Raw genomic sequence first — 15,018 nt, 5'->3', positions numbered from 1 at the left:
GTGTACAGACCTTGTGCCTAAGATGAATTCCCCTCGGGGACAATAAAGTACGTAACTCCATTAATAAATCCTAATCTTTACAGATCTGGATGGATGAATGATATCGATCATTTCAGTGTGATTTACACGTAGAAACCGTTGCTTATATTATGTTGTGAAAGCAGAGCTCAGCAGAGTTTCCTCACGTTCTGGCAGAATCTCTCCCGGTCGTCGCGGCAGGAGAAGTAAAGGTGTCGGTCGAGGTGGAAGTCGTCTGACGACAGCTCCGCCACCCGCAGGATCGACTTCTGACACTCCTCTTTGATTGGACGAACATGATCCTGCTGCTCCGCCTCCCTCACCAACGCCTTCTCCAGACAGGCGATCACTTCCCCCTGGGAGTGCACGTCCTGACGAGGAGCATCACAGAAGGCCGAAGATGAGGAAGAGAGGAGGATGAAGAGAAAAAGGGAGGACCAAGGGAAGATATAAGTGTTCATGAGGCAGGTAAAACAGGTAGAATAGCCCAACCCTCCTATATAAAAAGCACTATATACAACTAAATAGACCATTTCCATCTCCCTATAGATTCTCCTATAGAGTCTTGTCTAGGGAAGAACTACTGGCAGCTAAGTCCATGTCTTAGGTGTGACGACAATGAGAAGTTCGTTACAACAATGGCAGCTCGTACAGAGGTTAGCGTAGATGCTGCTATAGCATCAGAACTGCAGAGTATTTCTTCATTGAAACAAAGAACAAAGGACAAAGAACGGCATTGAAGGCTTTTCTCAGTGGAAATTGTTTTTTCTCTCCAAACTGGCTTCAGCAAGAGTTTGATTTACTAACTAACTCTAACACAAGACTAGATCAAAACCTCGTAGATGATTGGGTAAGAAATTGCTGCTCCACGTCTCTACCATTCACTGAACAGAGTAGATGTGAGAGAGGACATTAGTGGCGACTCTCCTCTAAGAGGCTAACGTTTTTCAAATAAGCCGTTAGATTTGTCGCTAGATGCTTTTTTGAAAAAAAGTCTTTAAATCTAGCGACCAATGCGCTAGATTGGCAACACTTCAGGCTGTGAACGCCCCACAATCAATTTTGAAAGACCAACAGCCAATGGGGAAACTCCAAACTCGGACTGAAATGGTGTAAATATGATCACTCAACTCTATCACTCACTCAGTCAGTCATGGACATTAGCGATTACAGGTCTGGCCCCGCTGTTGCGGTCCAGCCAAAAAGGGGAAGGACGCAGAATCTGATTGGTTGTTAGCCTGTGATAGACAGTGATAGACGGATGGTTCATCCAATCACCTGCCAAGTGTTTTTATTGCAAGCGCTGCCCTTTTCCAAATAGTTTCCAGCGAATCCTTCCCAGATAGTTCTGTGTAACAAACCGACTGTTGCGTCAGGTTAACTCCATTGGATAAATATGTTGCATGAGAGTTTCTTTTTTCCTTTTCTCTCAAACTTAATTGAAATAATGAAACATTTTTCCAAATAAAAAAGAGGGAAAAAAAAAATCCTCCACCAATGCTTCTCACCTTGTGTCCTACGTTGATGCTGCCGCAGCGCAGAGTGTTGATGTCTTCTTTGCATTTGTCCATGAAGCCGCAGATCAGCCGGTAGTCGCTGAAGATGATGCTGGTCATCTTGGTAATGTACTGGTTACACTGGTACTCGCTGATGTTGCCACGGTGATCCACCAGGCAGGACACCAGGTAGCCCCTCCCTCGCTCCTCCTCGTTACACTCCTTTATCTGAAGGTATGGAAGATGTGACAGGTCAGAGGACAGCACGGGGAATAGGAAAAAAAACACTGGAAAGACAAAGTTAAAGTTTTCGTCTTGGTGATGCTTTTGAAAGATAAAAATCTTAAAGAGATGTTAGGTACAGTGAAAAAGTGTTAAGCACTTTCAACGTTTCGATTCTTAACAATCAGGGAGGTGTCTGATTGGTCCCAGGTTCATTCTGCAGCAGGACAAGCTCACACACACAAAGCCAGAAACATTAAGAACTATTTCCAGAGACGGGGGCCTGAGGCTCCTGTGGGACAGACTGACCTCAGCGATGGTGCTCTTGCAGACCTCCGTGGCCACCGACTCAAACTTAGGATCCGTGGTCAGATTAAGTTTGTAGTTCCACAGAAGCTGATAAACAGAAGGAGACAAAAACATTCAATTTTTGTGCATGTATACAGTAGAGACATCCTGTTTACACCCTTATTACAAATTAAACTTTTACAGAATGACATAAGGGAGACAGAACAGACACACTGCGATGAAGAGAGCAAAGTTATTTTTGCAAGCAGAAATGCCGAGTTTCCAATTTTTTTCCAGTGTCCTGTGTTTTTTCTTTGACAGTAAACTCAACATCTCTGGGTTTGTCTTGAATGAATCATGAGTCATAGGTCTGGGGCGACACGTTGACCTGTAATAAGTCATTACAGGTCTGCCAAGATGATGTCTAAAATCTTCTGCAGCTAAATTCGGATAACACTGAATTCTTTATTATTGGCCAGCTGTTCTCCCAAATTGTGACCTTTAACTCAATGATTTCAAAAATAATATTAAACCTATTAAAAAAAAAATCTGGGAGTTCTGTTAGACACCAACCTGGATTTCAAACAACACATGGTTGAGGTAGTACAGTCCTGACTTTACCAATGGAGGAATATTGCCAAAACACACCACCCCTGCTTAAAGGATAAGTTCACACTTTTCAAGTGTGGACACAATCCAGTCTTTGTTTTATGCAAAAATCTATTTAAATTTTATCCAAAGCTCATATGAGATTCAGCAGCCTGAGTGAATCAAACCAGGTAGAAATCTTCCAAAGTTACAGAAACTCCTCTTTGTGTTTTTATCTGCGTCACTAAAACATTTAGTTTGTTTTAAGACAGACTTGGAAAAATTGTGAACCTGTACTTTCATTTTAGAGATACTTAAAACTACTGCACACGCTTTTATCTCATCCCACTTGGATTACTGTCGTGCTCTTTTTACCAGTCTAAATACAAAAACCTCCTAACCGCCTCCAGGCCATTCAAAATGCTGCAGTTAAAGACTTTTAACTAAAACCAGGAAATTCGATCGTATCACCACGATTTTAGCTTCCCTCCTCTGGCTGCCTGTGTGTTTTTAGAACTGACTTTATAACTTTATTGATTACTTTTAAAGCTCTTCATAGACAGGCCACCAGTTACATTAAAAACATTTTTATGAGCCCTCGTGTACCCTGAGATCCTCGGCCCGGGGGCCTGTTGGTTGTCCCTGCTGCCGGTTTAAAGACCAGATGTGATTGTGCTTTTGTTGTCAGGGCTCCGCTGAGCCTCTTCGTGCCTTTAAATGTCTTCCTGACTGGTTTTAGCTGATGTCTGCTTCCCTATAATGTCTATTTGTTGGTTTTTACCTGACTGTATTAACTTGATTTTTATTTTTATTTTATAGTCTTGGTTTGTTCCAGAGATGTTTTTTTTTTTTATTAAGGCACTTTTGCGAAGTGGTAAACAAATAAAGTTATTGGCTGAGAGCCTTTAAGTATTAGTCAGACGCTGACCACCGGCTCACAGGACGCCTAACGCTAACAATGACTTTCTTCAGTTATTTAAAGAAGCTTTGTCTCTTTTGTTTTCAGATCCTCTTCTTTCTTTCTTTCGTTTTATTAACACTGGAGGTGTTTATTGTTTTCCTGTCAGCAAGGCTCCAGCTGCAGCAGCTACAGATAACAGCTACTGACAGTCACACCGCCCAGAAAATAACAGCAAGGCGAAATAACTGTGTGTGTGTGTGTGTGTGTGTGTGTGTGTGTGTGTGTGTGTGTGTGTGTGTGTGGGAGGGGGGGATGCTAATTGCAGCAAGTGCTTTCCAGTGCTGTAATAAAGACAGTCCAAATGGTCCATTAACCTTGTGGCATTTCATAAACCTGTCTGCAGTTAACTGGTGTGAACTCTGAACACTGAAGGTTTATCATCCAGAAGACACTGAGGCGGCTTCAGGAACCTCTCACTACAGAAAGAAGAGAAACTCCAGACTGAATGTTAGAATGTGATGAAAAGTTCGAAGGTTGAAGTTTGTGAAGGTCGTCAGTTACAGCCGTTAGCTGAGGGTCCTTCAGGGCTTTTTTACTCTTTCGACTGCAGAGGTGAGGGGAAACGAGGGACCATTAATGTGAAATAGAACAGAGATGAGCTTAGATTTATTCAACAGAAGCGCTGGCGGTGAGCTGTCGTTGCACGATCACTTCATTTGAAATTCTAGTCACGTTTTCATAGATTCCACATATATAATTCTCAATGAAAGGAAAATCTGAATAGTGGTGCATATCTTTATTATTCTTATTAATCATATTTCTATTGGTTGGAAAGCTGCAGCCACAACCAATATTCATTTTGAATGTTTAGTTCAACAGAATCATATATCTTTAATCAAACTATGGGGCATATAAATATAAAGTGATATTATCATCTAGTCTGAAAAAAGGTGCCTTTTCTGTTTCTTAAAAATGGACATTTTAATGACAAAATCAGGGTGTGAGAGGTTAAAATGGGCCATTTAGGGCAAATGGAGGAGTTTTACTGTCTTACTTAAAAAATGTTTATAATTCTGAATTAATTAATGAAATAAAAAAATCCTCAGCAGCTGCTTCTGTGTATCATAATTTTTCCGTTTATGGCCAGAAGCTGAGGAATTGTTTTAAAATGGTGTTTATATTGCCTGGAGAGGCCAGTATGTGTGGATCGCTCCACACTCCCAATGTCAAGACGCAGAGTAAGAAAACGACAATACACATGCCCAAGGCCTCGAGTAATGAAACCTGATGGAACAGTGAAATTGGACTTTCTCTACGGAGCAAACATGGCAACCAAACTAACACAAAGCATCAGAACAGCAAGTTGAAAAGAACAGGAAAGTGTTCAGTCTGTTATCGCCTTAATTAAACTGTGGAAACTTTGTTAATTATGTAAATTCCTGGTTTTGCATCTGTTCAAAGTAGCTGCCAACACTTTTTCACATTTAAAAATGCTACTGCACAGTACTGTACTCTGAGTTTGTGTAATGCTAAATCCTGTTATACTACCCTACAAAGGTAAATGGATTTATGTGTGAGAGTCTGTGTTAAATATAAAAGGTTAATCTCTTCTGTTAATTATTGACCTCTAACACTGACACTAGATGAGATGTAACAAGACTCAGCGTCTACAGCCATGTGGCTCTGTGAGGCCAAACGTTAACATCAGAGTTCATGTTTAGAAGGTGTGATTTTTACCTTGTTCACCATTTTGGTTTTGCATATTAGCATGATAACATTTGTTACTTGGCAATAAATGCAAAGATGTATCAGCTGAGACTGATGAGAACTAGGAATTAGTGTTGCAGTTATTACAGATCATTCTAGTGCGGACATGTATGTGTGAGACAGATTTCATGTTGTTGAGACATTTCACCCAAATCCAAGAATGTCAGCCTTGAACCTGGTCTAACCTTCAACCTTCAAACCAACAAACCCAGTAAAACATTTACATGTTAAACAGATTCTGATACAACGACATTCACCAACATTGATCTCTCCCATTTCCTGTCTCTCTCATTTGAGTTATCTTATAAAAAAATAATGTTTAATGTGCGTGTGCGTGTGCATGTGTGTGTGTGTGTGTGTGTGTGTGTGTGTTTTGGAGGGAATACTTACATGGTTACAGTCAGGAGCAATCTCAGTTTCCTGCAGAAAGACAGAGAGAGGAAGATGTGTTTGAGATGTGCTCTGGCTTATCAGACCAGCAGACAACATCTGACATTTAAACCCCACTTACATCTGGTATTACAGGAATAGTTCATCACATTATACTTTTCAAAAATATGCTTATTTGCTCTTCCCAAGAGTCAGATGAAAAGATTGATACCATTGGAGATGGAGTCAGCAGGTGGTTCAGCTGACTGAGTTCAAACAGAAAAAATGCACCTCCAAACAGGTTAAAGTGGGCCACATGATCCAAAGAGATCCAGCATCTTCGATTAATAAATAAATAAATATGATTGGCAGTTTCATACATGATAATGTGGCCCGGTGGGCCAGTGGGCTTTTACCCGTCCTCTCTGTGTGCCTGTCATTCAGGGTGCACATTCCTGGCTGCACTGACCTAAATATGTTATCAACCCTCCCCCCACCCTTATTGCACCGAATCTTTGTTTGGCCTGGTTTGCCATGAATTGAGTAAATTATGTTTTTTTTTTTTTTCAAACTAAAAAATGTGACCGAGCGTCAAACCACTCGGCTCTGTACGCTGCTGTAATACAAACTGCTCTCGCCAAATCATTTTGAAAGAGCAACGGCCATTGAGGAAACTTCAACACTTGGTTGGCTGACCAATGGTGTAACTTCATCAGTCAGTCACTCAGTGACATTCACGTTTATAGTGCTGGCCCTGCTGTTGTGGTCCAGCCAGAAAAAAAACACAAAATGAGCATGAATTAACACAAAATGGCCAAAGAAAAACAACACAACAACAACAACAACAGAGAATGGCCACCAAGAAATATAAAATGTCTTGTGCATCTTTCAGTGTTCCTACCAAGGACGGTACCAGTAACACACCAAGGACGATACCAGTAACACACCAAGGACGGTACCAGTAACACACCAAGGACGGTACCAGTAACAACACCAAGTTACATTCTTTCTCCAAATGGCAGCAGTTTCGTACAAAGCAGCAGATGCTCTCCACTGACTCCCCCACAGCATCCTCAACTATCAGAGCGAACACAGCAGGAGAAGCTGTTACAGCTTCATGTCACTTTGCAGTAAAGAGACATGAAAGCTTTTCATGTTAACTCTGCTCTGCCCACGGGAACAGAGACAAAGCTCCTTCTTCTGACTTTAAACTGTCATTTCCACTAAATGTTTCGGAGACAGAGGAACAAGTGTAATGAGGAAACAGACCCTCAGTGGCCCCCTAGATTAAAAACTACCCATTAGCAAGACAATGAGTTATTAATTAAAGAAGAGCAGCTCCATTCACATCAAAGGCTTTTTGAAACAAGAGCAGATTAATCAACTAGACTGATCCAGCTGAAGTGGTGACAGACGCTAACTGTGTCTGGGTAAAGGGGTGGAGGTAATGTGACAAAACTTTGTTTATATCACTGGAAACCTTGGGGATAATATGATACACTCATGACTCCCAGAAGTTTGCAGTGTGAAACTAACCTCTGTACGTTTGAGCTGACACAAGATTTATTGTAGTTTTGCTGCTGGTAAAAAAAATGTCTTGGTGGTCTGCAGCACCAGGCTGTACCAGCTTTCTTTTCTTCTGTGAATAAAAACTATTCAAATAACTGTGTGTGATAAACCCACAGAGAATGATCACCATCTCTGCAGCTCTAAGGAGCTTTTTAGCCTCTTTTAGCTCCAAGTTTTACACCACATTCACTGTTCAGTTCAGTCTCTTATCAACCTGGTTTCCATTAGGAGCGAGCAGCTGTTTTCATTTCAGCAAACAAACACACACCCAAAAACACCACCACTGCAAAGAACCACACACAATCAAAATAAAAGAGTCACAGTCCAGTAAAAAGCTGCAGTGACAGAAAACAGCCCCCCCCCTCCCTTTGAGACCGACTGCAGGCGGAAACTGCTGCACTACATCAGCCTCCTCACACACCGTCAATCCAGTGACAGTGAGTGACGGCTTGACCACACCTGAGTGTCTGATTGTGGCCACAGGCCTGTTTGTGCTGTGGCAAAGTGACTTCCTGTCTAGCAGTTAGTTTCTAAGTGTGGTGCTGCTGTTTTTTTCTTTTTTTTACTCAGACGTCTCTCAAGTGTCGGATTTCAGGGCTTAGACCACCACAAATAAACTCTGAAACGCTGCACTGTAACCACATGCTGCTTTGCTGCTGGGCTGTCCGTGTGTGTGTGTGTGTGTGTGTGTGTGTGTGTGTGTGTGTGTGTCGGGGGGTGTGTCTTTCTCTGAAGAAGAGGCAGATTTATAAGAGCCATTTACCTCTTCAGGAGGCCACAGCTGTTATTGAGTTGAAGCGATGTAATTATCTCAGTAAAGAGGGCATTGCGCAGGGGTCGGAGGAGTGTGTGTGTGTGTGTGTGTGTGTGTGTGTGTGTGTGTGTGCTTGTGCATGCGTGTGTTGACGTCAGCATGGTGGATAATGGAGGATGACGCAGGGTTCCCACTCTTTTCTAGAGATCATTTTCCAGGACTTGTTCAGTGATGATCTCGCTGCTTTAACAGACCGACTCTCTGGAAGTCTGATTTAAAGGCCCAGCCCTTCGTGCTCCAGGCTTGGCAGGAGCTATGCAAATAAAACTAACATTAATGTGTAACCTGAATAGCCACTAATCCGGGTCCGGTGGAAGAAGCTGTTTGCCCTTGGCGGAGGTATGCCGTTTACTGGGAGCCATTCTGGTGTTAACAATTGCTGCCTGAACACCAATAACAGAAATATCTCAGTCTTTGCTTCTATACGTGTGTGTACAGCTGCAAAGATCAGCCAATAAATCTGAATAAATATAAATAATAATAAATAATCTGCAACTATTTTGATAATAGATTAATCATTCAAATCTTGTTCAAGAAAAATTCTTTTTTCAGCCTGTGACATATTAGTTGGTAGGAAGAAACAAGATTTGTGAAGATGTCACTTGGGGGGATAGACATTTTTTCATTATGTTCTGACATTTTATGAACGAAACAATTGAAAAAAGTTTTATTTAACTGCTGCTCTAAGTGTGTGTTAGTGAGTGTGTGTAAATGGGACAAAATAAACTGGGTCATCAGAGTCGTCATCAAACACGTCTCATGTTTTTCTCTATCAGAATCCAAAACTCTTACAGGAGAAAAACAAGAGGAAACAACTTATCATCCTATGACTGTTCAATTTAAACTGAAGCTTGAATTCATTTTCGATTCATTTGCCAAGTATTTTCTCAAATGATCTCTTCCGTTAATCATCTCTCACCCTGTGACCCTTTGGAAGGACTCAACCCCCAGGTTGAGCAGCACTGTACTAAACTAGCTCACTGTATAACTAGTTAAATCTAGCTCCACCTCGACCAGCTACAACAGTATTAACAATCTAATAAAGACAGATGTAATAAAATATTCGTCACAGGGTGAAATCAATCATTTGAATTCGATACTTTAAATACATTTTGCTGATAATACTTCTGTACTTTTAATTAAGGAATTTTTCGTGAAGAATTTTTTATTGAACTATCTACTTCAACTAACAATCATTTTCATTACTGATTAATCCGTCAATTAATTTCTCACGTAATCATTTTATCTATAAAATTCAGTTTACTATCAGGTCAGAAAAGCAGCAAAAATGAACAACTGAGAAGCTGAAATTGGTGAAATTCTTTACTTCTATTCTATACTTTAAAAATGAATCAGTTATTAAAATAGCCGCTAATCACTGCAGCTAACCTGTCACTTGTAACAGAGTATGTTTACAGTGCTCTATCTGTACTTTGACTTAAGCAAAAGATTTTTTTTCAGTCACTGCACAGAACAGACCGAGAGCAAAAGAACAATATGGAAAATCTATTAAAGTATATGAAGAGTATGGATCAGTGTTAATCTCTCACATGGGTCAGTGTGATCTGTGAGTGTTTCCCTGGCTGACGCATAAACTAAACAAGTGGACCGATTCATTGTCTGTCAAGCACATCAATTAATTGGCTAATCGTTTCAGCTGAATTACAGTCCTCCTCCTGTCCACCTGCCTCAGCAGCAGCGGTTTACACAAGTAAAAACAACAGTCTGGACAACAGTCTAATATTAATCTGTGCATGTAGGCGGCAAATCTGGACAGAGAACGTGATGAGTGTGAAAAATGTTTGTTTGGATTTTTATTTTTTTTATTATTATTATCACGAAAGATACAGAAAAACACAACAAAAGCAAAATGAATCTGTGGTTAAACTTCAGCCTGTGAGTCACCTGACAGCTGAGTGACTGCACACACACACACACACATGCAGTCGCTTCACACCCCACTCAGGTTGATCATTACTTCACTGAGTCAGCTGCGGTACTGTACAGTGGCCTGTTAGGTTAGTTAGGATTATTTAAATTATAGATGAATGTATTTATTATTCTTATCACTTATCAATTAATCATTCAGTTTATAAAATGTCACAGGAAATGACAAATGAGTTCCCAGGTGACATCTTCAAACAGCTGATGTGCAACAGCCCAGAACTAAAAGACATTCATTTTCCAGTTATACAAAACAGAGAAAAGGTAAATCCTCACATCTGAGAAGCCAGATGTGGAAACCGTTTGGCATTTTTCTTCTTGATAAATGATTTAAGATGATTAATCGATTATCAAAACTGCTGCTGATTAATTTTCTGTCCACTGTCAGATTAATGAATCAGTTCCAGCTCTAAACGATCCAGTATTTCTCCATCGCAATGTTTTTTCCCGGCAGAGCAGAAAATCATGTTCATGCTGAGAAATACAACTTACAGAAAATCCAATTCACCAGTTAACTGAATAAATAATGAAACATAATACATGGGCTGACAGCAGACACCATCTAAAACTAAGACATTTCAATGTTCTTTTACTGTTCAGGTTTTTTTATTTTCTACATCAGGGACATTTGTAAACTCAGCAGTAAAAGAGGCCGAGAACTCTGACAAACTGTTTATTTTAACTGTGCAGCTCTTTGATTTTATACCATTTGCAAAAACATCTGTCATTTCTGTTTATTAAAAAAAAAAAAAAAAGTGACTTGACTGTGACTGTGAAACTCCAACGATGCATCATATTGTTGTGAGTTCTGCATGCAAATCCATATGCAGCAAAGTAACTGTAGCTGTAAGATAAGTGTGGTGGAGTAAAAGTGCATATTATTAATTAAAAATGTAAATGTGCTTTATTGGTATCCATGGTTTCTGCAGAAAGACCTTTTCAGTACTACATTGAATTCTATTTAATACCTTCATCACGTCTGAAGACTGATGGAAAACAAACAGTAAAGCCTCATTATTTAAGAAGTCAAAGTTATTGACATTTCTCTCACATTTTTGGCCAGCACATCCCAGTGGTACATAACAATAATTCCTAGTAATATAATTAATCAATTACCATGACCCAGAGCCATGTATGGAATACTAAACAGGGCCCTATGCATCTGTACGTAGTGACTGTTTATATCTCTTGTTTGAAAGCCACAGTGTTCAGTTAAAAGACAGTAAACGATCACAAAGAGACGCAAAAGAACCTTTCAGACTGGGGTCCTGTGCAGCAGCGGTTGGGGGGTGTTTACTTTTCTATGCCCAGGGGCCTATTGTCTCATAATCCATCCATGTCTGGACTATAAGTGGCAGGAAATTAATGGATGGATTAATCAATTAAAAAAATATATAGTTTTTGATAAAACTGGCACATTGAGCTGGACAGCCAAAGGTTATGTTAGTGTCTACATCCAGCAAGACCTGGAATTAATGACTTTTTAATTTATATAAAACCGTTTTTTTTTCACCGTTTTTTATGATTTTTCCAGACCTGCGGAAATCCTTCACTGTCTATATGTGTATGTGTTGCACTTAAAAGTTACTCCATCGTTGAATAATTCAATAATACTGTATTTTTGTAGTTTCCAAAGTGTCAGACAAGGGTGAAATCAGCAGGAAAATACTAATATCTGTTGCCCTATATTTATCTGGTGTGTGTCTGTGTGAGTGTGTATGTGTGTGCGTGTCTGTGTGTGTGTGTGTGGCGGCTCGTAGTTAGACACTGATGTAGGTGCGGATGTTCAACCCTGCCTCAGCTGTTCACCTCTGCATCAGTACCATGCTGACGGCCGGTGTGGATATAACCCACCGGGGCGACACACCCAGCAGATGCTCATCACCTCCCGGGACCGATGTGAAGCTGCCAGCTCGGCCGGCGGCCGCTTACCTCTCTGCGGTCCTGCAGGCATTCCAGCACGGCCAGGTTGTTGGTCCAGGTGTGTTTGGGGCAGAGGCGGGTCAGGTCCTCCCGGCAGGCCTCCTCCTCCGACAGCTTCCAACCGGTCGCCCTTCGAGGCTGCGAGGCCCCAGCGGCGGCAGCGGCTGCGGCGGGTGCAGGTGCATCTTTGATCGGGGGATCGGCGGCTCTGAGGACGGGCGGGTTGGGAGGCTCGGCCGGGCCGCTGGCAGCTTTCAGGCCGAGGACGGAGCCGAAGCCGCAGAGACACACAAACGGTAACAACAGCAGCAGCAGCAGCTGAGGGCGACCGTACGCCGCCATCTTCACACCACTGTCAAACTAGTTCTAATGAGACAGCTTCACTTCCGGTCAGCAAATTCACAGTAAAAGTCTTCTTGACGGGGTGAATTTAGATCTTCCGGTCATTTTATTAGATAAATAAATAAGAACGCTTTTCATCAGCTATCCCCTAGATATCCAAGTGAGTCTATTGATTTCCATCCAAAAGAGTCCTTACATACACATATAATAACAAACGAAAATGACTTAAACACAATGTGATGGTAATGGTAGAAAAACATCCAAACCTAGAAAGGAAAATAGAAGCTAGTTAAATAAATCTTTAAAGAAGGAGAACTCATCCAGATTAAGAGGTAGGTTCAGCCCAGACCAGGGGTGGAGCCAGACATTGTAAACAACAATTTAACTTGACATGAGTGGGGAATGAATCACTAATCTTGACACCTATTTTTGTTACACTATGCTGAAGTAGAGTTCACAAATTGAATGTTTAGATGACAAATTTACATTTAAATCCAGCCCATAATAATATGTGCTGCTCTAACTGAGTAGTCATGGATCCACAACAAGGAAAAGTAAATGTTTTCAGTAATCTCAATTGAATATTAGACAAACAGAAGAACATTTACTCTAATGATATTACATTTCTTTAAGGAATAGCATCATAGGATAAACAACATGGACGTGTACTGTAATATGGTCGTACAGTATTTTATTTGATCTACCCTCAGCTCCACTATGGAGGTAGCTTTGTCTCAATGTTATTTGTGTGAACAGACTGACAATCAGTGAGTAAATGTATAATCTGTAAATATAAAACACCTTCCAAAAATACAATAAAATAAATTTGTAAACTCACAAAAAATATCTTGCAAAACGGATCTTCATATAAACAAACAAATTCCCCGAGTAAAATATCTGTGAATACAATTTATTAATTTGTAGATACATGAAAAGCATTTGTGAATATCTTCCTAACATTTACAGCTTTCAAACAGACATTTGTGAATCAATTTCTTATTTGTGAAGCGAAAAATAATTTGTGGATCTCAGTTCTACGCTTGTGTATTTGCATTTTATACTCACAGAGTTTTGAGACAAACTTTCTGCTGGTCTGAACCATAGACGAAAATCGAACTGTATCGCTCGGCCAATTTCGGAAAAACTGCGATTGCCTGCTGGCGACGCCATTTCCGCTTTTCAAAGTAAGAGCACGCGGTCTTCTATGAGTTATTTCCCCCAAATACTCTGCGACAAGTAACGTGCACTACGTTAACGGTTGAAAGACATGAAGTGACAGGACCTGGTTAAAGTCTTTGATAGTATGACTGTCGGTGTTGATATTTGTTTTGTTAAGAAATGACGTATTGCGATTTTATTGTTCATTGTTAAGATAACCTTAACTACTAACCCGGCATCTGTTGCCATGGCGACAGTAAACATTCATGTTGCGGATTGAGGCCATGAAAATAGGGGGCTGGATTTTATACACTGCGATGATGATGAAGATATATTTTAAATAGACCACATTTCATACCCATACAACCTGTAAAGAGATAATTGGTGTCATTTCTTTCCCATTGAGATTATTGTAATCATACAGTCCATTTGTGGAATGTGTTTTATATTTAAAGATTACACATTTACACACGGATTGTCAATCTGTTCACACAAATGGAAAAGGATTTAACAGAAATCCCATTCATAGTTTTTGTTCAAGTTTCATGAATGTCTTTTTTCAGATTTTTACATTAGTGTGTATGTGGCAGATCGTTCACAGCTAGAGTGAGTGACGTCGCAGAGTGGGGAGAAGCTGTTCAACTGCTCCGAAAGATTTCTGTTTAACTCGTCCTCACAGCCACAAAGTTTCCAAAAAGACTAAATACTGCATATCACAGTGGATCTTAGTGTCATTTATGATCTGGTAAAACAAGCCGCTGCCCCTGACAGACAAACAAGTGACAAGGAAGTGACATCCTAACCGATGACCTGCGTTGATGAGAGGACTGACTGATCGCATTTTTTATTTTGACCCCAAAAGAGCGCAGTGACATGTAAAAAATAAATGCAATGGACTGTGGGCGCTATTTGCTTATTGTATTTGAATATTGTCACTGTAGAGCAGGTCACCTTCGTTCCTGGGTGAGTTTATTTCATTGTGTTCCCTCAAATCATGTTCATATTGATGATAAGTAACATCTAATCTCCTTCGTTTGTTCTCACCTGATTATATATTTAGAGTGAGAATGTATTGATGTATTGATTTCCACATTTGGCTGTTAATTCTGGACCCCTGAGCAGATACTAGGAACCAAAAAGCAGATTTGAAACAGGATTTAACTGGAACTGAGTGAGAGAGAGAGAGAGAGAGAGAGAGAGAGAGAGAGAGAGAGAGAGAGAGAGAGAGAGGGGCTTGAACTGGAGCTGGAGCACAGGGAGCCACAGGAGGGAGGAGTTAGTAACAGAGGCCAGGTGATGGAGAATACCAGGGAGGGATTGGAGGATGGAGGTGTTGTGGTGCGAAGGACCTGATCCAGGGCTTAGGAGGGAATAGGGATGATGTGAAGAATCAAAGTCCAAATGCAGACGGAGGCTGAATGAGGAGTGGAGGGTGAAGCAGGCAGCGGCTTAGGAGGAGGAGGGTGTGGGATCTGGCTCTGGAGTCCTGGGACACAGAGGGAAAAATAAGTGTAAGCATAAAGGTTTCAAAAAACATGAAAAACACTCTAGAAAATGTTTTTTTAAAAAAGGATTTAGAATTGTTTGTTGCTTTATTCAAGTTAAGAGAATTTGACCTG

At 40.7% G+C, this 15,018-nt stretch overlaps 1 protein-coding gene across 2 annotated transcripts in view; it reads right to left on the bottom strand.

Annotated features, from left to right (window-relative positions):
- The window catches only part of LOC111654722 (Golgi apparatus protein 1-like), a 24,483-nt gene extending 12,208 nt beyond the window's left edge, over positions 1 to 12,275 (bottom strand). For both annotated transcript variants that reach the window (XM_087173861.1, XM_023405849.2), the window contains exons 1-5: positions 11,909 to 12,275; positions 5,671 to 5,700; positions 2,046 to 2,132; positions 1,527 to 1,742; positions 186 to 389 (exon numbers count right to left, since the gene is read on the bottom strand). In XM_087173861.1, the coding sequence (XP_087029987.1) occupies positions 186 to 389; positions 1,527 to 1,742; positions 2,046 to 2,132; positions 5,671 to 5,700; positions 11,909 to 12,241 (870 nt within the window). In that variant the 5' untranslated portion in view covers positions 12,242 to 12,275. The remainder of the gene's footprint in view (positions 1 to 185; positions 390 to 1,526; positions 1,743 to 2,045; positions 2,133 to 5,670; positions 5,701 to 11,908) is intronic.
- Positions 12,276 to 15,018: the final 2,743 nt, after the last annotated feature.

The sequence above is a fragment of the Seriola lalandi genome, unplaced genomic scaffold (genome assembly GCF_002814215.2).
Source record: "Seriola lalandi dorsalis isolate HSWRI2012SDOR001 ecotype SW California unplaced genomic scaffold, Sedor1 jcf7180002054286, whole genome shotgun sequence".
NCBI lineage: Eukaryota > Metazoa > Chordata > Actinopteri > Carangiformes > Carangidae > Seriola > Seriola lalandi.
Note: the sequence above shows the minus strand (reverse complement) of the source record. Positions and strands in the feature narration are given on the sequence as shown.